Source organism: Hylobates moloch, unplaced genomic scaffold, assembly GCF_009828535.3.
Source record: "Hylobates moloch isolate HMO894 unplaced genomic scaffold, HMol_V3 SCAFFOLD_3, whole genome shotgun sequence".
Taxonomy (NCBI): Eukaryota; Metazoa; Chordata; class Mammalia; order Primates; family Hylobatidae; genus Hylobates; species Hylobates moloch.
In genome coordinates this window covers 67,383,368-67,407,477 of record NW_026652278.1, presented here as the reverse complement: position 1 = coordinate 67,407,477, position 24,110 = coordinate 67,383,368, and the positions used below count along the sequence as shown (strand labels likewise).

General features: G+C 42.0%; 1 protein-coding gene across 5 annotated transcripts in view; it reads left to right on the top strand.

Moving 5' to 3' along the window:
- Positions 1–22,742, top strand: part of ASCC1 (activating signal cointegrator 1 complex subunit 1) — a 126,245-nt gene extending 103,503 nt beyond the window's left edge. For 3 of the 5 annotated variants that reach the window (XM_032139518.2, XM_032139522.2, XM_032139527.2), the window contains exon 10: positions 21,814–22,742. In XM_032139518.2, the coding sequence (XP_031995409.1) occupies positions 21,814–21,930 (117 nt within the window). In that variant the 3' untranslated portion in view covers positions 21,931–22,742. Of the gene's footprint in view, positions 1–10,570; positions 11,001–15,255; positions 15,401–21,813 lie in introns of those variants that run through there. The other 2 variants (XR_004245488.2, XM_058436330.1) reach the window with 2 other exon arrangements.
- The last annotated feature ends 1,368 nt before the right edge of the window (positions 22,743–24,110 follow it).

Below are 24,110 nucleotides of genomic sequence, written 5' to 3'. Positions count from 1 at the left end.
ATTCTTTCTGTCTCCCTGAGTTTGACTATTTTGGAACCTCATGTAAGTGGAATCCCATAGTATTTGTCTTTTTGTGTGTGACTTATTTCACTCAGCATGATGTCTTCAAGGTTTGTCTGTGTTGCAGCATGTGTCAGAAATTCCTTTTTTTTTTTTTTTTTTTTGTTTGAGATGGAGTCTCGCTCTGTTGCCCGGGCTGGAGTGCAGTGGCACGATCTTGGCTCACTGCGAGCTCCGCCTCCCGGGTTCACACCATTCTCCTGCCTCAGCCTCCCAAGTAGCTGGGACTATAGGTGTGTGCCACCACGCCCGACTAGTTTTTTGTATTTTCAGTAGAGATGGGGTTTCACCATGTTAGCCAGGATGGTCTCAATCTCCTGACCTTGTGATCTTCCCGCCTCGGCCTCCCAAAGTGCTGGGATTACAGGCATGAGCCACCATGCCTGGCCGAAAATTATTTTCTTAGTCACTTGGCTCTTCTTTAGATTTTTTTCTCAAAACTCAAATTTCTCAGAAAGTCTTTCCTTGATTGTCTGTTGCTAAATGTCCCATTGCACTATTAGAGCAGGATATATAACAGCAAATGGAATTTAGGATAAAGTTATTGTCCCTTGATTTTTACCATGGCTCTTGTGCCTTTTTTACTATGTTATATTTCTATGACTGGGTATTTTAATATTGTTTAAGTAAAATCACTAGCAGATGTCACTTCTTCTCCAGGCTTTTAATGCTAATACACAAACTGCAGTTCAGTTGGCCATACTAATATTTTGTAATAGCTTTTATATATAGCATTGAAAGCAATTACATTATTCTTGACAATCATGTGAAGTAGACAATTGTTAGTGAAACAGATACACAACTTTCTGAAGAATCATTTGGAAAGTAAAAATGTTATTTAAAAGGATCAATTAGAGAATGAGAGAGTCCTTGGAGATTACATGTATGCACTCACATATATATATATTCAATCAAAGATTGGAAGAGTCAAGGAAATCTCTGGCAAATGGCAAAGAGAAAATATGAGGGGAAAATATGACAAACAGCGTTCTCAATCAGTGCAAAAATTAACATTAGTGTTTTAAAAGGAGGAAATAGACCCTAAGGTCTTGATCTTGGATAAAAGAGGCTCTGAACTGGTAGTACTTCCAGGCATATGGCAGTAGCAAACAGAAATCTCTGGAAGAAGGTACCATCACCCTCTGCCTAAAAATATTCCTCCAGGGAACTTTCTCCAAAAGTGGCCAATACACAGTCAAAGATGATTAGACATAAGAGGAAACCAGTCACAATAAGCAAACAGACTTATAAAACTCATAAATGTATGACATACTAGAGTTATCAGACTTGGACTAAAAACAACAATGCTTACTGTGTTCGAAGAAATCAAAGCCAAGCTTAAATTTGTTTTTTAATTCTTAAAATTTAAAAAGCCAGGCATGGTGGCTCATGCCTGTAATCCCAGCATTTTGGGAGGCTGAGACAGGAGAATCGCTTGAACCTGGGAGATAGAGGTTGCAGTGACCTGAGATTACGCCACTGCACTCCAGCCTGGGCAACAGAGTGAGACTCCATCTCAGAAAATAAAAAATTTAAAATATAGAGATGGGGTCTTACTCTGTTGCCCAGACTGGTGTCGAACTTCTGGGCTTAAGTGATCCTCCTGTCTTGGCCTCCCAAGTGCTAGGATTATAGGCATGAGCCACTGTGCCTGGCTGGCAAGCTTAAAATTTTTATCAGAGAATTGGGAACTATTAAAAAGAAAAACCAATATAACAGTTCTGAAAAAGAACCAAATAGAAATGCCAGAACTATAAAAGGCAATAACTGAAATAAAGAACTCAGTGTATGGGTTTAGCAGCAAATTAGACATAGCTGAAGAGGGAAATAGTGAACTGGAAGTTAGATCAGAAGAAATTATCTAGAATGATGCATAGACAGAGATAAAAATTACAGAAAGAGAACAAAACATTCAGGATAGTAAGTGAGAAGATCTAACATATATTTAATTGGAACCTCAGAAGGAGAGAATGGGGCATAGTTGGTGAAAAACATCAATCTAAAGATTAAAGAAGCCCAATGAATTTTAAACAGGAACTCTGTTAAGTGAGCTTATATTGTACTTTGCTTTCTTACAGCTTGTGACTGAATCATGGACAACGTTAACTAAACTACTTGAGTCCTAACAGTTTTTAAACTGATGGCCAAAATTAATGGCAATATCTACATTACAAAGAACAAAAAGCAGGAAGTTCAGCCAAAGAATGCTTTTCTTGAAGTAGGTTTTTAAAAAAGAAGGAAGGATAAAACTATTCAGGATTCCTTTTACTATTCTTATTACATTTTTATAAGTCTAAAACTATGTTGAAATAAAAAATTTTATAAAGAAAGAAGGACAGACAGACATACACTTAGGAGCTTAGTAGGACACTTAAACATTTGGGGTGTGCCTGTGTTTATATAGCACCTTCCAGAAGAGTTTGTCGATTCTTGGCAGTGTCTTTTTGCAATGTTTACGATAGATGTACCTTTTATTAACTGTTGATCTTACCACATAAATTGGGCCATTTGATTTCAAAGAGTGTAAGAATTTAATTGGTATAAAGAACAACTTTCTTATTACAGTGTTTCTTATTAGAGCAATTTACTAAGAAGGTAGCTGCATCTTTCATGAGAGTGTTTTTTGTTTTAAGGAAGGAGAACCCATTTCTCTAGTCTGAATAAGCACTATAAAGCCATTCTTCCTATCACTGTCCCTTTCAGTCTAGTCCCTATTTATTCTCTCCAACCTGTCTGCCACCTCTACCATTATACCAAAACAACACTGTAAAAAGTCATTGATAGCCCGTTTGTTTAATGCCTTGACCTACTTTTACTTTTTCCCCAGTATCCGCACTGAGAGTGTTAAGTCCTTTTCTCCTTAAAATGCTTTCTTCTCTTGGCTTCAGTGGCAATTGGCTCTCCTGGTTTTCTTCCTGACTCTGGAGGTACTTTTTAAAAACTTCACTCCATAATATGTCTGTTCCCTAAGGTTTTGTCCTTATCTATGTGTTTTTCTTTTACTACAGTCTTCGTATGTTCAAATGATACTTGTTCTTCAAAGTCCAATACAGATACTACCTCTTCCTTAATGGTAGGAGCCATCCAAATCAATAGAGCTCTCTCCATCTCTCAGCTACCCACCTCTCCCTACTTTGATTGTTCAGAGACCTCTTAGGTGCCTCTCAGTGCTTAGCAATGTGTCTTGCACCTGGCAGGCACTCAGGAAACTTTTTTGGAACTGTTTTCTACAGACATCAGATTTTGGAAGGAGAGAAGAAAAAGATTTTTTCTTGTGCATCAATAGAACACTAGATTTGCCAGAGGGGATATTTTTTGCCTTGTACTTCATATAATAAACTCTTAAAGCAGGACTTGGCAAACTACTCTTTGAAGGCCAAACGTGGCCCACCACCTGTATTTTTTATGGCCCTCTAACCAAGAATAGTTTTTACATTTTTTAATGATTGAAAAAACATCAAAAGAAGAATACTATACTATTTCATGATACGAAAATTATGTGAAATCCAAATAAGTAAAACTTTGTTGAAACACAGCTCAGCTCATTTACTTACACACCATTTGGCACAGTTGAGTACTTGTGGTGGAATCCGTGTGGCCTCCTGGCCTTTTTTTTTTTTTTTTTTTTTTTTTTGAGACAGAGTCTTGCTCTGTCACCCAGGCTGGAGTGCAGTGGCGCAATCTCGGCTCACTGCAAGCTCCGCCTCCCGGGTTCACGCCATTCTCCTGCCTCAGCCTCTCCGAGTAGCTGGGACTACAGGCGCCCGCCACCACGCCTGGCTAATTTTTTGTATTTTTAGTAGAGACGGGGTTTCACCGTGGTCTCGATCTCCTGACCTCGTGATCCGCCCGCCTCGGCCTCCCAAAGTGCTGGGATTACAAGCGTGAGCCACCGCGCCCGGCCGGCCTTTTAAAGAAAAAGTTTGCTGACTCCTGTCTTAGAGGTTAGAGTTTAGTTTTTCTTTTATTTCACCCAACACAATTTTGCTTTATGATTACATATGATGCACTTATTTAATAGGCCCTCAAGATAAACTAATTATGTCATAAAGATTTAGTTAACAAGAGTCAATCCTATTGAATTTCTGTTTAATTAATTATTTTCATTTCTAGCAAATGTTTCTTTTTTTTTTTTTTTGAGATGGAGTCTCACTCTGTTGCCCAGGCTGGAGTGCAGTGGTGCAATCCAGTTCACTGCAAGCTCTGCCTCCCGGGTTCACACCATTCTCCTGCCTCAGCCTCCCGAGTAGCTGGGACTACAGGCGCCCGCCACCACGCCCGGCTAATTTTTTGTATTTTTAGTAGAGATGGGGTTTCACCATGTTAGCCAGGATGGTCTTGATGTCCTGACCTCGTGATCTGCCTGCCTCGGCCTCCCAAAATGCTGGGATTATAGGCGTGAGCCACCACGCCTAGGCGTTTCTTTCTTTTTAAAAATTAGGTTACTCAACTCAAGAAAAGAGAGCCGCAAACTGAATATACCTATAGCTCATACTCAAAATTTTCAAGTTCATTTCTCAATTAAATTTGATTGCAACCTTATTACTACACATAGCAAGACTCAGCTGACAAAGATAATAATGAGCTTAAATGTACGTTTAACTTTCTTTTATTTCAAAATACATCCAAAATTAATTGTGTGCGTCTCTGTGATATGCACTGATTAACTTGAAACATGGACAGTGATTTTGTTTGCAGCTTCATTTATGCCTTATTACAGAAGGTATTAATAAAAAATATTGAATGAAAAATAAAGTGCACTGAACTTGCAAGTAAATGGTGCTAATTTTACAATTAGCATGAATGTCAGAAAAATGTGAAAGTTTAGGAAGGAGATTGTGACAAGACATCTTGCTAGAATATGGTGCTTTGTTAGTGATAAGATATGGCTCTGCCTCCCTTCTTTGATGATGAAAAGCTATAAAAATAGGAGATTGCAGAAGATTATTAGGGGCTTTTCATATTTTGTCAGCAATAGAAAAACAATATACTATGTTTTAAAGGATCTGAAAGACTTCTGACACGTGATTGGGCAGTTCCTTAGAGCATCAGATATATAAGGAAAAAGTACAGTTTGAAATGCTTCAGTTTGGTGTTGTAGCTTCTTATTTCAGTCTATTTAGGGGGTGAGGGAAAGGAAGATTCAAATCTAAGCTGTGTTTCACCAAACTTTTCCTTGGAATTTTTAAATGTGTCTTATGTGTTACTTTGCCTGGACAGTGAAGTCTTAAAACACTAATGAGAGCATCCGAAGATAGGCTGTCAGTGAGGTGAAACCATTGTTAACATGGAACTGAAAAACAAGAAATTGGCTGATTTTTGGCAGAAGCCAACATCCATTCTGGGAAGATGCACCTTCCCTGGTCTGTAAAATACCTTTGCTCTCTTTTGAATTCATGTTCACAGGTTATTCCTCTTTGCAGTGGGACTGGAATACTTCCATGTGTTGTCCTGGGTCAGGCAGGGAATGATGCAGGGTTTTTGAAAGGGCCCAGCCAGCACAATAACAAGAAATGGAAAAAAAAATTAAGAGGTTATCATTACCTTTCTTAAAATCATTTCTGGTTCTTATCAGAATGAAAATAAATATTTGGTAAAGTTTATTGAATACCTACTAAATATAAAACACTAAGCTACATGCTTGTTTGGTTTATTTGAGGGAGGGGGAATAAATATTCAATTGTATTTGGTTCCTGTGATGTCATTCTTATGAACGCTTTGAATGGAATGTCTGTTCTTATTGTAGAAAATACTTATCTATTTTATATGTTCATTTCTAGGACTGTTCATATTATTTTGGATGTAGTTCACTGATGAAATAAGTGGGTCACTTTGGGTCCATTGTATATTGGGGTTTTTTTTTTTTTTTTTTGGAGACAGAGTCTAGTTCTGTTGCCCAGGCTGGAGTGCAGTGGAGGATCTCGGCTCACTGCAACCTCCACCACTTGGGTTCAAGTGATTGTCGTGCTTCAGCCTCCTGAGTAGTTGGGATTACAGGCGTGTGCCACCATGCCCGGCAAATTTTTGTATTTTTAGTAGAGATGGGGTTTCATGTTGGCCAGGCTGGTCTTGAACTACTGACCTCAAGTGATCCACCCACCTCAGCCTCCCAAAGTGATGTGCTTACAGGTGTGAGTCACTGTGCCCGGCCGTTGTTTTTTTAAATTGTGGTAAAATATACATAAGATTGGCTATTTAAACCATTTTTAAGTGTACAATTCAGTGGCATTAAGTACATTCATGTTGTTATGCAACCATCATCACTATCCATCTCCAGAACTTTTTCATCATTCCAAATTAAAACTCATTTTAATGAACAACTCCCCATTTCCCCTTCCCCTTGGTAACCACCACTCCAGTTTCTGTCTCTATGAATTTGACTACTCTAGCTGCCTCATGTAAGTGGAATTGTACATTTGTCGTTTTGTGTCCAGTTTATTTCACTCAGCATAATGTTTTCAAGGTTCACCTATGTTGTAGCATGTGTCAGAATTTCATTCCTTATTAAGGCTGAATATTATTCCATTGTACGTATATTCTGCATTGTGTGTTTTTAGCTACAGTATAAACAAACCAGTAGCAGAATATAAATCTGGACCCAGAGATGGTGACAGGGCACTGTCCTCTTTGAAGCAGCTCTTTGTTACAGACCAGACCAAATGAAACTGTTTTAGCTTCGGGGGCTTTGTACCAACAATGGCTAAGTGTTATTCCAAATGTTAGAGGACACTGGTGGAAAGAGGTAAAAGAAACGAGTGAAGCTCACTACGCTACGAAGCTCTGATGTCTTCTTAAAAAATGATGCTTGGCCTGGCGTGGTGGCTCACGCCTGTAATCTCAGCACTTTGGGAGGCTGAGGCGGGCGGATCACGATGTCAGGAGATCGAGACCATCCTGGCTAACACGGTGAAACCCCGTCTCTACTAAAAATACAAAAAAATGCCAGGCGTGGTGGCTCACGCTTGTAATCCCAGCACTCTGGGAGGCCGAGGCAGGCGGATCACAAGGTCAGGAGATCGAGACCACGGTGAAACCCCGTCTCTACTAAAAATACAAAAAATTAGCCGGGCGTGGTGGCAGACACCTGTAGTCCCAGCTACCCGGAGAGGCTGAGGCAGGAGAATGGCGTGAACCCGGGAGGCGGAGCTTGCAGTGAGCCGAGATTGCGCCACTACACTCCAGCCTGGGCGACAGAGCGAGACTCCATCTCAAAAAAAAAAAAAAAAAAAATACAAAAAATTAGCCGGGCGTGGTGGCGGGCACCTGTAGTCCCAGGTACTCGGGAGGCTGAGGCAGGAGAATGGCATGAACCTGGGAGGTGGAGCTTGCAGTGAGCCAAGATCGCACCACTGCACTCCAGCCTGGGCTACAGTGAGAGACTCCGTTTCAAAAAAAAAAAAAAAAGATGCTCTCTTCCCCATATCCCAGGGAGGAAACAATTTTAGAATTAATACTCAAATGTGAACATTATTATTACAAATTAAAAGCGAGAAAACGGTATAAATCAACCAGAAATTCAATTCAGAGTTTATTCTCTCAGTTGTAGGTTAAAACTTTAATCACCCAAGGGAGTGCAGTGGCATCATCTTGGCTAGATGCAACTCCAGTCTCCCACGCTCAATGATTTTCCATTTACGTCCTGAACTCCTGGGCTCAAATGATCCACCCACCTTGGCCCCCCAAAGTGCTGGGATTACAGGCATGAGCCACCACGCCTGGCCTGATACCAATTTCTTAAATTATAGTGGCCTTATGACTGTGACATTCGTGGAGATGATAACCCTCTCTCTCTCTTCCAAAGCATTTTGCTTATTTGACATCTAGCCCACACCTTTGCAGAGGGGAAGGAGGGCCATCTGAATTAGATTATAGAAAAGTTTGTTGTAGTCTATAAAGTTACAGTGATGCTACTCAAGGCATGTTTCCTTTGGTTCTGACAGAGGATGCAGTATTTCATGTCTTCCCATCTAATGAGGTAACTTAGTTGAAAATAACTTAGTGATAACATATGACAGCCTCTCTCCCCTCTTCCAGGGAGCCATTCCAAGGCCAGCCATTATTTGGGGCAGCTGTTATTTATATGTATGTGTACTCTTCGCATTGTGTGATGTTGCCTAGGGACATCTGATTTGCTTTTTTTGAGACGGAGTCTTGCTCTATCGCCCAGACTGGAGTGCAATGGCGCGATCTCAGCTCACTGCAACCTCTGCCTCCCGGGTTCAAGCGATTCTCCTGCCTCAGCCTCCTGAGTAGCTGGGATTACAGACACGTGCCACGACGCCCAGCTGATTTTTGTATTTTTAGTAGAGACGGGATTTCACCATGTTGGTTAGGCTGGTCTCGAACTCCTTACCTCATGAACCACCTACCTCGGCCTCCCAAAGTGCTAGGATTATAGGTGTGAGCCACTGCGCCCGGCCTGATTTGCTCTTTAACTTCTGGATGCTGCCTTGTTGGTGGAGAAGTTGGAGTGGAGATGGGCTGAGGCTGGTGACTGGTTTCCTCCATGCTGCTCCGGAATCTGTTGCCTTGGCACAATAGTCAGCCCCTTTGTGCCGAGCCTCCCAAAAGCCAGGGGCCAGGAAGAGATGTCCCTGTTGCTGTCCCCTGTGTACTCCCCTCTAAGGATTCATTTCTGCTGACTTGCTTTTCCTTTCTACTGTGTAATACGGAGACCAAATATTAATCTTCTGTTGCATTTGTTTGAGGGACCATTATGAATAATACCTGAGGGAAGGTGACCACACCAGAAATAAGAGCATTAAGAAGAGGTTGTTTTCTAAGGGAGAGAATTTATCTGCAGAAACATCGTCTAGATTAGTTCTGAAAGGGCACCTGCCCTTAGGGTTGCTAGTCACAGGCTTGAAGAGTCTCTGCTAGCCATCAGCCCCAGGGGCAGTTTTGTCAGTTAAAGCAGTAATACCCATGCCCTGTGGCAAGGCTTCCTTGGAAAGAAATTATGCAGCAAATTGAACTTTCACCTCTCATCTCTGAGGCTAATTCTGCAACGTGATATGGAAACGGGCCGAGTGTGCCTAGCCTGTGCCGAGATTAGGCGGAGATTAGGTGTGAGTTCGCCAGCCGGGTCAGCGTAGCCTCTTTTCTCCTCTACCTTCTACCACCACTCATATTATTTTCTTGCTATTTTTCAAAATTGAAAGACTGCAGAGAGGGGAAATCCCTTGGCATTTTGAATATTGAGGTGCTCAGCAGAACTGCCTGGCATCCTGTTTGTGTATAGCAGTTTTAATTCACCCTCTAATAGGTCATTTGGCCTTACCAGCAGTCTTAAACTTGCTAATCCTTACATCAGCAGTGAGCCTCAGGCCAAATTCCCAAAGTGCATCCCTGAGTGATTATTTGAAGGAAGTTTTCAAGCCTTCCCTCCTTGGCTCTGTTTGTCTGCCTTCTTCCAGCACATCCTTAGGTCAGGCTAATGCTCATTTGAGCATTCATCTTGCTCACTGCAGCAAGACAGGCAGGTGATTTGAGAGCAGGATGAGTGAGGGAGGTTCCTGTTCCCATTCTGTGCAAGGAATGCCATCTCAGTCAGTGGAGAGGGGACTTGGGCTTTGGGGACACACAAGCCTTTTGGTACTATTTTAATGGAGACAAAAACAGGAGTGGCCTGCTGATGGGTTGAAAAATCACAGCTGTTCTACTGACTTAACAGCCTTTTTGCTGCTCCCCTCACAGAGGCCATGATGTTGATAAGAATTGCTCCTCCCACAGACTGCCCTTGACCTTGCTTCTTGGATCTGAGGTGCCCCAGGCCTTCTGGAAGTACATTATGTCCTCTCTTTTATTGGCTATTATTAGCTACTATAATATTACTGGCTCTCACACCACTGATCACTGCAGTCTGATGTTTCAGATTAAAAGTGGCATCTTGGGCAGAGTTAAGCTGTATTTGGAGATGACTCTAGGATAGTCACTACCTGCCACCCTCATTGTCTTTTATTCTGAAGTAGATGTTCCTATTTTGGTCTTTAAAAATATTACAGCCCTATGAGACCAGATAATGACTGTAGAGCCTGTAAGCTGTCAGAGTACCTGATAAACCTTCTTTTTTCTTTTAAGGATACTTTGCATTTTGGTTCCTGCAGTGATGCATTAGAGATTATAGTCAGTGAGTGACAATAATAATCAGAGCTCAAAATTTCATCTTATAATTTATCTTTAACTGCAGAACATCTTTGTAAAGGATCATCCCTGTTTAAAGATGGAGAAATTGGGGGAGGGAGTGGGTGTGTAGTCATTGATAATGTCGACCAGCAATAATGGAAAGGATCAGAACTCAGTTTTTAAAAGTTTATTCAAGTGAAAAGCTGAGAATGGCCATTTGGGAAACAGGGACTTCAGAGAAATGAGGTCAGTGCTTAAAGTTAAAAGTTAAGGTCCTGCTTATATAGGCAGAAAACAAATTTAGTAGGATTATAACATTTTCTGTAGAAGGTTGGTTTATGAACTATAATTTAGTTAATTACAGTTTGTTTTCTTTTCTGTACAGCTTGTTTTCACTTCCTTTCCAACTTACGAGTATAGGACCTGGCGTGGTGGCTCATGCCTGTAATCCCAGCACTTTGGGAGGCGGAGTTAGGAGGATCACTTGAGCCCAGGAGTTTGAGACCAGCCTGGGCAACATGGAAAAACCCTGTCTCTACAAAAAATGCAAAAATTAGCGAGGCATGGTGGCATGCACCTGTATTCTCAGCTACTCAGGAGACTGAGGAGGGAGGATCGTTTGCACCTGGGAGGTGGAGGCTGAAGTGAGCTGTGATCACGCCACTGCATTCCAGCTTGGCTGACAGAGTAAGACCTTGTTTCAAAAAAAAAAAAAAAGAAAGAAAGAAAGAAAGAAAGTCTTTAACATACCATCCTAGATGATGTGATAGTCTTTTAAGTCTTTGTATGAGAAATGTAAGAGGGAAGTTTAATCAAAATGAAGACAACAGTTAAAAGGGAAGGGATCTTCTCTGGCACTATTTATTCATTTACAACAATTTACAAAACAGTGTAGGTGAGGAAAAAGGCTAATCTATAATCAGAAAAACAACAGTTACAGCTGCCCAGGTTACAGATACAAGTTTAAGTGACTCACATAATCACATTCCCTTAAGCCTTACAATATGTTACGATTCCAACAGCTTAGATTTTGAATTACTTATTTTCACAATCGGAAAGCATTAAAGTCTAGTCTGCCCCAAGAAACTTTTTGTCCCCTTTCTTCAGTAGAAAAGAAATTTCTATTTTTTGTACCTAGGTGAAGGTATGTGTGTCTGTGTGTAGAGGAGCATGACTTACCTTAGGGTAAACAGACTCAATTCCATTCTTTTGTGATGATGTTTAGAAAGAATCCACTTGGGCACAGCCCATATGAGTATTTTTAAAGTAGATGGAAGGTTTTTTTTGACCCCGGATGTGGTGGATCTCCATTTCCTTCTTGCTTCTTCATACCTCCCACATTTGGTCTCCTCAGAAGTAATCTCACAGGTGGCCCAGAAGACAAATGCATGGTATTTGGCAGAAACTCAGAATTTTTTTTTAGGTTTGAGGAATTTTAATAAACATAACTTTGAAACAAAATTTATTTTTTTGGGAGGGGGAAACTTATTTGTGGACTTAACTCTTTTTGATGACTTAACTCCCAATAAAGTGATCTTAATTCTGAGTGAGATTAGTAACATGACATACGAAGAACCTTGATTTTTTTTTTTCAAAATCAATTATATTTTTCGTCTGGTATTTGTATCTTTCTGTTTGCTCCCTGAAGTCATACTAGTCCTGTACCTAGATGCCTCTTTTATGAGGAATGCATCTGAAATATACCATTATTTGTTTTGATGTTTTGCAATTGAGATCTTCCAAGGGCTGTGATGATAGCTTTTCACATCATTTGCTTCTCATTCTTCGCTATCTGATTGTATATGCACAGCCTAAGGATGGACCTGCTTCCCCACTTGGCACTCTTTGGTACATATTTGTTATTGGAATTGAGAGGCCCATACACACTGCCTTGTGAACATGGCCTTCTACTGGCCTGTATCCTAGGCCTCATCCCAGGAACTCTTAAATTTCTCTCACAGTATTAGTGGTCCTAGCTTGTCCCTGTTTCTTATATAAATGGGGATAATAATGCTCAGCTCTGGTTTATATCATAGCAATTTTTTGGAGTTAATGAGCTGGGCTTTGTAAGACACTTTTAGATCCTTAGATGAAAGGTGTTATTTAACCACAGCAAGGCTTCATACTGGGAGTGCCTTCCCCAAGAGCTCAAAGTACTTGTCAGCCTGTCTTCTGTTCATCCTCATACCATCCCTCGTAGAGAGGTAGGTGGTTAAGCATTATTATTAAGTACAAAATAGTGTTATTACTGTTACTTTTATCTATAAACGGGATAATTGTGAGAAATAGAAGTTGGCAAAACAGACAATGGAAGAAAAACACTGGGAAAACCTCAAAGTAACATGCATTTGCTATTCCTGTTCACTCTGCTTTGAGTTTCAAAAGTCTGATTGCCATACATGAGAACAATAACATCCTTTCTTAGAGAGGAATATGACCTAGTACATCCTTCTAAATACTTGAATTAATTGAACCCCCTGTAGTTACTTTCAGTTGCACCAGATTATATTCTAAGGGTTGGTTTATCTCATGTGTGTCAAGAATGATTATAAATAGCATAAGATTTGAATATTTTGAATTTTCATTTTTAACTTCAAAACTGAATTTCTTCTTATTCAAGTAGTATTGAGACAGCAAATAGTTCACGGAGGCCACCAGCACAAGAAGTAGATTTTCTTAAAAGAGGGATCTTGGAAGAGAGTAACCACAGCTTTGTCTAAGATTGAAGAAAAGAGCGAGCCTCATTTGGGGAAGCCAAGTGAGCAGGGATCCCCAGCAGATTGTCACTGTGCTGTTGCGGACTGGCCATTCATTCGGTTCTGTAGCCCGAGGTCACAGATATAAGAAGAGAAGGCCCCTTTCCACCCTCTTCCCCACCTCTGTTTGAGATTGCCGGTTTCATTTTGGCAGGCTTGTTGCATTTGGAGTTATTTCTGGTCTTTGATGGCTGTGTCATAGGGCAATGGGGAAGGAGTAGAAGGTTTGAAATGAATGCAAGGAAAAATAACCACAATGAGCCCTTAAATCTTGCTATTTGTTTTCTTTCAGTGTATACCACAGCATTACCAGAAATCAACAATTCCCTTTGTGTTCTCCCTAGGAAAGAAACATGTACAAACTGAAAATGGTAGGCTTCACAGATCATGTGAGCAGGGGACAGTAGGATGGTTGGATTTTATCTTGCCATTCTTTGTCACGGAAAACCTTGATTTTGACCAAAAACCTTTCATCAAAGGTCTACATTTCTCTCTTTACTTGGTGATAGGAAAAGTTTGTTTAATTTTCTAAAGATATTATTGATGCAGGATTTTTCTTGACCCCTTCGTCAGACTTGTGACAGGGGGTGCCCCATTTATTTGGCTCTCCGTGCTCAACCCCTTGTGGGAGGGAGCACGTGAGCAAGTGAGTATGGGATCTGGCTGGCCATTTTGGGTGCTGGCAGAAGCAGGCTCCGTGTGGGCCCCTTGGCAGTGTCTAGGTGAGGGTGCCAGCGATCCCCAAAGCCCCAGAGGGCATGTTAGAATGTTCTCTTAGTCCCGCTGTCTGTGGACAGCAGCGTGTGATCAGCTCAGTGGTACCCTTGCCTCATCATGTGGGGTGGCTGCCCTCTGCCAGTGAGGGCAAAGGGCCAGTGTGACAGCCTTTTCTGGGTACCTGCACCCAGTGGGTCCTGAACTCTTGTCCGGCATACAAGAAGAATGAGGTTGCCCAGACACTTGAAGGATGTTGAAGGCAGAGAATTTTATTAAGTGATGGAAATGGCTCTCAGCAGACATGGGAGCTGGAGAAGGGACGGGATGGGCGGGTAATCTTACCCCAAAGTCTGCCTGTTTCTGGCCGGCTCTTCCCGGAAGTCAAGCCGTCTCTCCTCCGGAGTCCAGCCATCCCTCTGAAGTCAAGTCATAAGTCACTGTGCCCGGTGTGGTTTTAAATTTTCTTAAATCGTCCAAGTCAGTACTTATTATTTACTAATTATATCACAGCAATTGGCAGTTTTAATCCTATTTCCATTTCCTCATTAAATATTTGTAGTTTTGTGTACTGTTCGTTGTTATGTTCCTTTATATAGCAGGTTTTAAAAAATACTGACTTCCATAACAACAGGGCTGTACGTGTGTGCATGTCAGGGAAAAATGCTTTCAGAAAAAAAATGGTTTAGGTTTCAAAATCCCCAAGGGAATTGTTATAAAACAACAGTGAAGAGAAAAAATTCAACATGATTCAGACACCTTAACTAGATTCTTTTTTAATTTAAATTTTTCCTGTTAGGTCTGTTATTTTCTAAACAATATAACACTTTGTTCTTCATGTTTAGTTCAGGTTCAAAAGAGCAACCAAGTTTCTTTTTTTTAAACTTGTAGTTTAAGCTTTTTCTTCTTTCCCCATTCAAATACCAAATTAAATATAGCCTTTTAGTTGACTCGTGCTTATTTTCATCCAGAATTCAATTAAAATGCTTCCAGCTGAGCTAGAGCCATCCGATTCTTAAACCAGGTCCAGGAAAAGCAGTGGCAGTGAATATAGGAACAGCAAGTGAAAGAACATGTTCATTTCAGTCTTTGGGAGTTGTTTGGGTCAGCGTTCCTCACCGTGGCTATCTAATAGGGCTGTGTTTCAAGGGGAGCCACTCACATTAAGGGGCAATAGAGTACAGGAATCAACGGGCTCAGACTCTAGAGTGAGGCTGTCTGGGTTTGAATCTCAGTTTTTTACCTTTATTTTGCAGGAGAGGAAAGATTTCTTCTCTCACCCATCACTAGGTTCATGGCTGAGGCCCCTGTAACAAAAGTCAGATTAATAAGAGAAAAACATACAAATTTATTTAATACAAGCTTTACATGACACGGGAGCCTTCAGAAATAAAGATCCAAAGGAAGAGATAACTTGTGTATTTTTATAAGTAGGTTTGATAAAGGTTTTATAAGTAGGTTTGATTTTTATAAGTAAGTTTGACTGTCATGGAGAAGTATGGTTAGAGGACAAAGGGTGTGGTCTAATGGTAATAAACTGAGGGGAGGCTTAGCAAGGCCTGTTTGTTCGGATTCTTCTCTATGCCCTATGTCTTCACAGATAAGGATATTCCTTTTCTTTGCGTAAAGGGAGGGTACCTGTCGAATGAGGGTCTTATGACCTGCTTCAGGGGAGAAGAGCAGGAGGTCACAGGACGGCCTTCGTAGGTTTTATCATCTGCTTCAGGGAAGAAGGGCTGTGGAAGGTGAGAGAGACTTTCCTGCTTCTGCTGTTTGCTCAAATGCCAAGGTGCCATATTTTGAGAAGTCCTGAACACCATCAACTTCGTGTGTGTCTTTGGGCAAATTACTTAAGCCATCTAAGCCTAAGGCTCAACTGTAAATGGGCATTAATCATAGGATCTATTGGCCGGGCGTGGTGGCTCACGCCTGTAATCCCAGCACTTTGAGAGGCCGAGACGGGCGGATCACTAGGTCAGGAGATCGAGACCATCCTGGCTAACACGGTGAAACCCTGTCTCTACTAAAAATACAAAAAATTAGCCGGGTGTGGTGGCAGGCGCCTGTAGTCCCAGCTACTCAGGAGGCTGAGGCAGGAGAATGGCATGAACCCAGGAGGTGGAGCTTGCAGTGAGCCGAGATCGCGCCACTGCACTCCAGCCTGGGCGACAAAGCAAGACTCTGTCTCAAAAAAAAAAAAAAAAAAAATCATAGGCTCTATTTCCTGGGGTTGTGAGGATGCAATGAGATAATTCCTGGCACGTGTGTTTACTTAATAAATGTTGGCTGTTGTCATCTTTATTAGTGTTGTTGTCAATACCTACATATTTCTGGTTCACTTTGATCTTTTTTTTGTTTTGTTTTGAGAAAGAGCTTTGCCTTGTTGCCCAGGCTGGAGTGCAGTGATGCAATCTCCGCTCACTGCAACCTCTGCCTCCTGGGTTCAAGTGATTCTCTTGCCTCAGCCTCCCAAGTAGCTGGGATTACAGGTGACTGCCACCATGCCCGGCTAATTTTTGTATTTTTAGTAGAGATGGGGTTTCATCATGTTGGCCAGGCTAGTCTTGAGCTCCTGACCTCAGATGATCTGCCTGCCTTGGCCTCCCAAAGTGTTGGGATTACAGGTGTGAGCCACCACACCCGGCCAATCTTTTAATATATAATTATTGGCATTAGGTAACTTTGTTTTTAAAATCTCCTGTTATGATAATTGTGAGTTCATAAAAATTAAAGTTGACATGGTAAATACCATTATAAGCAGAATCAAAAGACAAGTGACAAACTAGAGGAAATATATGTATTTGCAACTTGTTACATAGACAAAAAGGGTTCATTTCCCTAATATAAAAAGCACTACAACTCAATAAAAGGAGGGACGCTCATAAAGCCTTTCATGGTGATTTATTTCCACTTAACTGTGCTACAGGTGTCTCTGATGGATATTCTCAGAGCCTGTCAGGAAAATCCTAGAATCGAGAAGGGCTTGGGACATAGAGAGCTAGTGGGTGTGATACAGATGTGAGTGTGTAAACACACCTGAACTTGTTGTTTTCCCCATGAAGTAGCTCCCTCTCAAAAATGTTCTATTACTGTCAATGGCAGCCTCATATATGCCCATTGGACCCATCATCACTGATTTTTCCATCTCCTTCTCATCCAGAAAGTCACCAAGGCGTTTCTGTGTTTCTTCTGTAATTTTTATTTTAGGTTTGGGGGTACACGTGAAGGTTTGTTACACAGGTAAACATGTGTCACGGGGGTTTGTTGTACAGATTATTACATCACTCAGGTATTAAGCTCAGTACCCAGTAGTTACCTTTTCTGCTCCTCTCCCTCCTCCCACCCTCCACCCTCAAGGAGGCCCCAGTGTCTGTTGTTTCCTTCTTTGTGTTCGTAAGTTCTCATCATTTAGCTCTGGTCTGTGTTTCATTCATAGTTTCATTCATGGCTTCATTCATTCATTCACATCTGCTCCAGTCTTTCCAAGCCCACTGCCTGTTTGTAGTTGAGACACTCAACATCACCCTCATGACTGAACTACTACCATGGTCTCCTTTTTTTTCTTTCTCTTGTTCTCTTCTCCAGTCAGCACAACACATCATACCCAGGTTAATCTCCCTAAAACATGGTTTTCATCTTGGGCCACCAACCTACCCTAAAGCCATCAGTGGTTCCTCACTGTGTAGGATGAAGTATAACTTGTGAACTTGAGCCTCAGGTCCCCTGGACACCCTTAATCTGATTCTCCTTCCTTCTGTCTTTCTCACTACTTCACTCTAGGAACCTTCCAAACATCTAAACTGTTTGCCTGGCCCAGCCCACCATGCCCATTTCTGCCTTCATGCTGCCCTCCCTCCTCTGTGTTACGCCCTATACCTGCCACAAGGCCCAGCTCAGGTCTGGTCTCCTCCAGATGGCTTTCCTAGGTCCGCAGCCCTCAGCATCCCTTGTTTCCTTACCTCCTGCTGCGTTTATTGATGGCCTGTACCTCTCATCTCACACGCTTAAGCTTTACTGCCTATATTATTTTAGGTAAGCTTTTTTCATTAAAGTAGAACATACATACAGAAAGCTACACAGATCACAGAGTAAAGGACTCAGTGACTTTTCATAAGATGGACACACCCAGGTCGTCAGCATTTCCCTCTTCTGATATGCACTCTCCCTAATGAGATGGTAAGCACTTGGGAGACAGAACTACTTTCATGTGCCTCTTTGCATGAAAATGCATAACATCAGGTGCTCAGCAATATTCCAGATCAGAAACTGAAGCTAAGAAAGAGATCCAGGTTTTCACAAATAAGAAACATGTAGAAATGTCCCCCGCCCCCTTGATTTGAAGTAATATTATTTGGCAAGTCCTGTTCAGAAATTCCTTGGTGGGAACCTATGCATTAGACCTTTAATCCAGTCTACTGGATGTCATAGTTTTCTCTTTCCAGACTTGGGGATGTACATGGACATCTACAGCATTAGTTTTCATTGTCATTTTGTCCAGCAGATATTTATCGATCAGATGCAGTCTACTAGATAATGTTACACTACAGTAGGATTCAGCTTCTTCCTCTGTAGGGCTTATATTTTAGTGAGTCATTAGAAATAATTGATAGAACTAAAAGACTTAAGAATAAAGATACGTTGGCGGGACACGGTGTCTCATGCCTATAATCCCAGCACTTTTGGCGGCCGAGGCAGAAGGATCATTTGAGCCTAGGAGTTCAAGACCAGCTTGGGCAACCTAGCAAGACCCTGTCTCTATTAAGAAAATAAATAAAAAGGAAAAAAAACAAAGAATAAAGATATAACAGGCTGGGCATGGTGGCTCATGCCTGTAATCCCAGCACTTTGGGAGGCCAAGGCAGGTGGATCACCTGAGGTCAGGAGTTCAAGACCAGCCTGGCCAACATGGAGAAACCCCGTCTCTACTGAAAAATACAGAAATTATCTGGGTGTGGTGGTGTATGCCTGTAATCCCAGCTACTCGGGAGGCTGAGGGAGGAGAATAGCTTGAACCCGGGAGGCAGAGGTTGTGGTGAGCTGAGATCGCGCCACTGCACTCCAGCCTGGGTGACAGAGAGAGAGTCCGTCTAAAAAAAAAAAAAAAGATATAACATTAACTAAGTAGTAAGATAACTGAAAAATTGCTAGTAAATTATCTGTTACTAAATCATAAACACAGAGAGAGGACAAGAACAGAGGCAGGAAGGGTGACATGAAGATTGGCACTGGCACTAGGGATGTCTGGATGAGAAATCTGTTTGTTGTGATATTATCAAAAGGTATGAAAGAACATGGTGACTTACAAAGGTAAAATAAATACAAGGGTAATGATGGCAGAGAGATATTTAAAAACATCATAAGAAATACCATATTGCTACGGAAATACTAATTTTCCATAGCAATTTACAGTTTACAAGGTATTTTTTATTTTTTTTAAACCCTGCTCAGTGAGCACACAAGGTATTTGTACTTGCCTTTTTTTTTGGTTTATTTATTTGTTTGAGACAGAGTTTCTCTTGTTGCCCAGGTTGAAATGCAGTGGTGCAATCTCGGCTCACCACAACCTCCGCCTCCCAGGTTCAAGCGATTCTCCTCCCTCAGTCTCCCGGGTAGCTGCGATTACAGGCATGCACTACCACGCCTGGCTAATTTTGTATTTTTAGTAGAGACGGGGTTTCTCCATGTAGGTCAGGCTAGTCTCGAACCCCCAACCTCAGGTGATCTGGCTGCCTCAGCCTCTCAAAGTGCTGGGATTACAGGCATGAGCCACTGCGCCTGGCCTTGTACTTGCTCTTATGAGGTCTTTGCCCATTATGATCTTTTGCCCCTGTTGTGGTTGGTACAGTGGATGGTGTCTTCTGTCCACAGTCACACAGCTTACATGTCCGGGCATATGTTTAGAATCCAGCATTCTTTCCACAGCCTGCTCTTGCCTTAGTGGACGTGAGAATTTATGTTTAGTTATCTCTCTCAATTTTTCTGTTACTGCATTGCAGTCACATCCCAGCTAACTTCATGATTGCTACATTTGCTGTTTCCTTAAACCTGGAGTAGGAGAATATCCCTGGCAGATTCATGCTGTCTATAGGCCATCTGCATAAGGTGAAGTGAAGTCATGGGTCGGTCACTTGCAGCTCCTCACTGTGGCCTCCCCACTACTTGAAAACATGGGCACAAAGAGAAGAAGGTAGAGAACTCATAGGCTGCCAATCCTTAAAAAGTAACTTGTTGAAAGTATTACGAGTTTCCTTTTAATTTTCTTTTGTTTTGTCTTTTATTGCCTCTTTGGTTATAGCTTTTCCGTACCTAGAAGGCTTCAGTTTGCAGAGCTATAAATCTGTCAGTCTTAGTGACGTGTCTTTCACTTCAAATTAATGTTCAGCAAAGGGATTAGCAGATAACCATTTCAGGCTGAATTTCTTTACATAAAAGGGTGGATATGGTTTAAGCAGGCTGCCAAAGCCAGGAAGAGAAGTTAATTGTGTAAATTAATGCAGGCAGGAGCCGATCACCTTTCTGAAACACAGGACAATGCAGCACACAACCTCTAAATAGATCTTTGGGGTCAAGTTGATGTCATGTTGAAGAATCAATATTTACTGGGCTTTATAAAGTTAGCCTTTAATGAACCCTCAGGCATTTTGCTAGGCCATTAATTGCAGGAAGAGGAAAAGCATTGGTGGCCAAGGTCCATGTGTGTGGAGGTTGTATAAAAATAAGTGAAAAGACAGTCACTTGTCCATGTGCAAAGGTCCCCTCAAGCATCGTTGGGGACATGTGTCACAAGCCTTTCTTGGGGCCAAGGTATGGTGGCTAATGCCTGTAATCTCTGTGCTTTGGGAGGCTGAGATGGGAGGATTGCCCGAGTTTAGGAGTTGAGGCCATGATGGCACTACTGCAATCCAAGGCACTCCAGCCTGGGCAACAAAGCGAGAGACTCTATCTCTAAAAAACAACCAAGGCTTTCTTGGGATTGTACTGACATTTTAAGAAAGAGCAATTCTTACATCCTAACAGAGGAAGGTACGTTCTTTACTCTTTTGAGACGGAGTCTTTCTCTGTCTCCCAGGCTGGGGTGCAGTGGCGCGATCTCTGCTCACTGCAAGCTCCGCCTCCCAGGTTCACACCATTCTCCTGCCTCAGCCTCCTGAGCAGCTGGGACTACAGGCACCCGCCAACACGCCCGGCTAATTTTTTGTATTTTTAGTAGAGACGGGGTTTCACCGTGTTAGCCAGGATGGTCTCGATCTCCTGACCTCGTGATCCGCCCGCCTCGGCCTCCCAAAGTGCTGGGATTACAGGCTTGAGCCACCGCGCCCGGCATCTTTGCCGCTTCTTATTCATGCAGTATGGCTGCGTTTTCCTGGGATGAATTCTGATGTCATTTTGGGTCCTGCCTTATAAATGTGGTAATCACAAAGTCCAGTCCCTCTTGGAGTATGTATGGTTCATCCCTCACCCTGACACACTTGAAAGCTTTTATAAAGTACAGGATCATAGTAAAAAGTATTTATTTTAGGTCGCTGGCTTGAATCCAAGTCTAATAAAGGTATTTGATATGTAATCACTTGTACTTGTTCTGTTGGCAAGTAGAAGTGTCCCTTGGGTTGTTCTGTGTGTGTGTGCATGCTCTGTGTCCCTCAGTGGTTTGTCTGAATCACTTGTGAGTCAGGAGCCTTATCTTCTATTTATTTTAGTCAGCGCTCCTAACAAATGGCATTGATTAGACATCTGTTATGTCACATTTAACCCTGGTGCAACAAAGCAGAGATCCCTGCATGGTCAGTCACTGGAAGTCAGAAGCAGCCTGGTCAGACTCTGTGAGTCAGGGTGTGGCCACGGGGCATTTGCTGTAAGTTCTTGGTCATATCTGGTCAGTAGATGAATTTCGGATTTGACTTTTCAGAACCTCTTTCTCTGGTGCATTTGTCAGGGGAGACTTTAGAATTAATCAGAGAGAATAGCTGGCTGTTCTTTTCTCACTTCCACCCCCATCCCTCCTCTCCTGGATCATTATTCAGAGTAAACACTGAAAAGAAAAAGCATGAGAGGTTTGTTGGGATTGTTGTGGTTTGGTCTTTTTACAAGAGAATCTGATGTTTAATATTTTCATCTATACTTTAAATATTCATTCTGGGTTTTTATTCTTCCTTTTCAGTTGTTTGAGAACTTCTACTTTGGCTCTCTAAAGCTGAATTCAATTCACATCTCTCAGAGGTTCACTGTAGACAGCTTTGGAAACTACGCTTCCTGTGGACAAATTGACTTCTCTTGAGGTGGATCTTGGAAAGCACTAGAAACTAAACATCTTCACCAGGTGCTGAAGAAAAGTGTCTTCGTTTTAATTGCCAAGCAGGGATGTGGACATTTGGATGGTGACTTTCCTGGGTGGTTCCCCATAGATTCACCGTTGCCTCTAATGGTGTCTACAGCCATCAGACTACCAGCTGAGATAGTGGTGGGCATAAGGAGAATTTGTGCCCATAACCCTTAGTGTGTTCTGGTTTTTTTTCTTTTAATTTTTAAATTGTCGTAAAATACTCATAAAACATACTGTCTTCACCATTTTTAAGGGCACAGTTCAGTAACGTTAACTGTTAATACATTCATAATGCTGTGTGGCCGTCACCGCCGTCCATCTCCATAGGCTTCTCAGCTTGTAAAACAGAAACTGTACCCATTAAACAGTAATTCCCACTCCTCCCAGCCCCCACAGCCACCATTCTGCTTTCTGTCTCTCTGGTTTTGACTATTCTCACTATCTCATATAAGTGGAATCATACAGTGACTTGTGTTTTGTGACTGGTTTATTTCACTTAGCATAATGTCCTCAAGGTTCATCCATGTTGTGTCAGGTGACAGGATTTCCTTCCTGTATTATACATATAATGGAATGTTCCATTACATGTGTATACCACACTCTGTTCCTCCATCAGTGAACACTTGGCTTGCTTCCTCTTGACTATTGGGAGTAGTGCTAATACAGACACGGGTGTGCAAATATCTCTTTGAGACTCTGCCTTTAATTCCTTTATCACCCAGAGTTTTATCTTTAGCAAAGTAACTATTAAAGTTTCTTGCCTTTTACTTTGCTTGGTCTGTCACTTTCCTACCAAAGTTTGTCCTCTTAATATTTGTTGGATTCCTGTTCCTTCACCCCATCCCCACCCTCATCTTCCCATGCCCCTGATGGAGTTGCAGTGTTGTAGCCCTTTTTTGTTTACTTTTCAAGGCAGCAGCAAAAGAAACTGATGATATCAGCAGGACTGTGCAGAGTTCCCTGAAAGAATGTCAGCCACAGGAGGCCCTCACTCCTCCCTCACCACGGACCAGCAGAGGGAGGCGGGAATGCTGGGGAGCCCCAGCCTCCCACCCCTGCCTCCTCACATTCTTCCTCCCTCCATGTCCTCTCCTTCTTCTCCTTCCTTATTCTTGCCTTGATTCTTTCTCTCTTTATATTCTCTAAGTGTGCTTCTGAACTCTGTGTTAAGTTGCTACATTGTGAGGACTGTGTCTAACACTGAGATTTATTATTGGGACTGCACAAATCACTTGTGAATAAAATGTTTAATGGTGTTTCTGTTAGTATGATCACATAGTTCACATAGTTTGAATTTGACCCCTTCCTATGTTGGGATACAATGTTGCCCTCACTTACCAGCATAGCTGGATCATTCATGGAGGACTTACATATTAGTACCTGCAAGGTTGATTTTTTTTTTTTTTTTTTTTTTGAGACAGAGTCTCGCTCTGTCGCCCAGGCTGGAGTGCGGTGGCACGATCTCTGCTCACTGCAAGCTCCGCCTCCCGGGTTCACACCATTCCCCTGCCTCAGCCTCCCGAGTAGCTGGGACTACAGGCGCCCGCCACCGCACCTGGCTAATTTTTTTTTTTTTTTTTTGTATTTTTAGTAGAGACAGGGTTTCACCTTGTTAGTCAGGATGGTCTCGATCTCCTGACCTCGTGATCCGCCCATCTCGGCCTCCCAAAGTGCTGGGATTGCAGGCATGAGCCACCGCGCCCGGCCGCAAGGTTGAATTTTTTCCCAGAAGGCCTCCTCTTTCTACGGATATTCATTTTTCTATACAAATTGAGATTTTACCTCACCTCAGATTGTTCTTAGATGGCACTTGGGAATAAGTGCTCCAGGGACAGTGCTGAATTCTGAAGCTGACTGTGGAGTTAATGCCCCATCTCATCTTGATGTGCCTCTCTCTCGTTGGTTTCTTTCTGACAAGCCACTGGGCAACCTCAGCCAGGAAGTAAATGTCACTTCTTTTGAGCATCTGACTTATGACTTAACGTTTATAGGAAACTTTTTTTTTTAAGTTTTTTGTCTTTGGAAAATTTAGCTTTATTGAATACCAAAATTCTTTTTTTTTTTTTTTTTTTTGAGACAGGGTCTCACTCTGTCATCCAGTCTGGAGTGCAGTGGCGCAATCACGGCTCACTGCA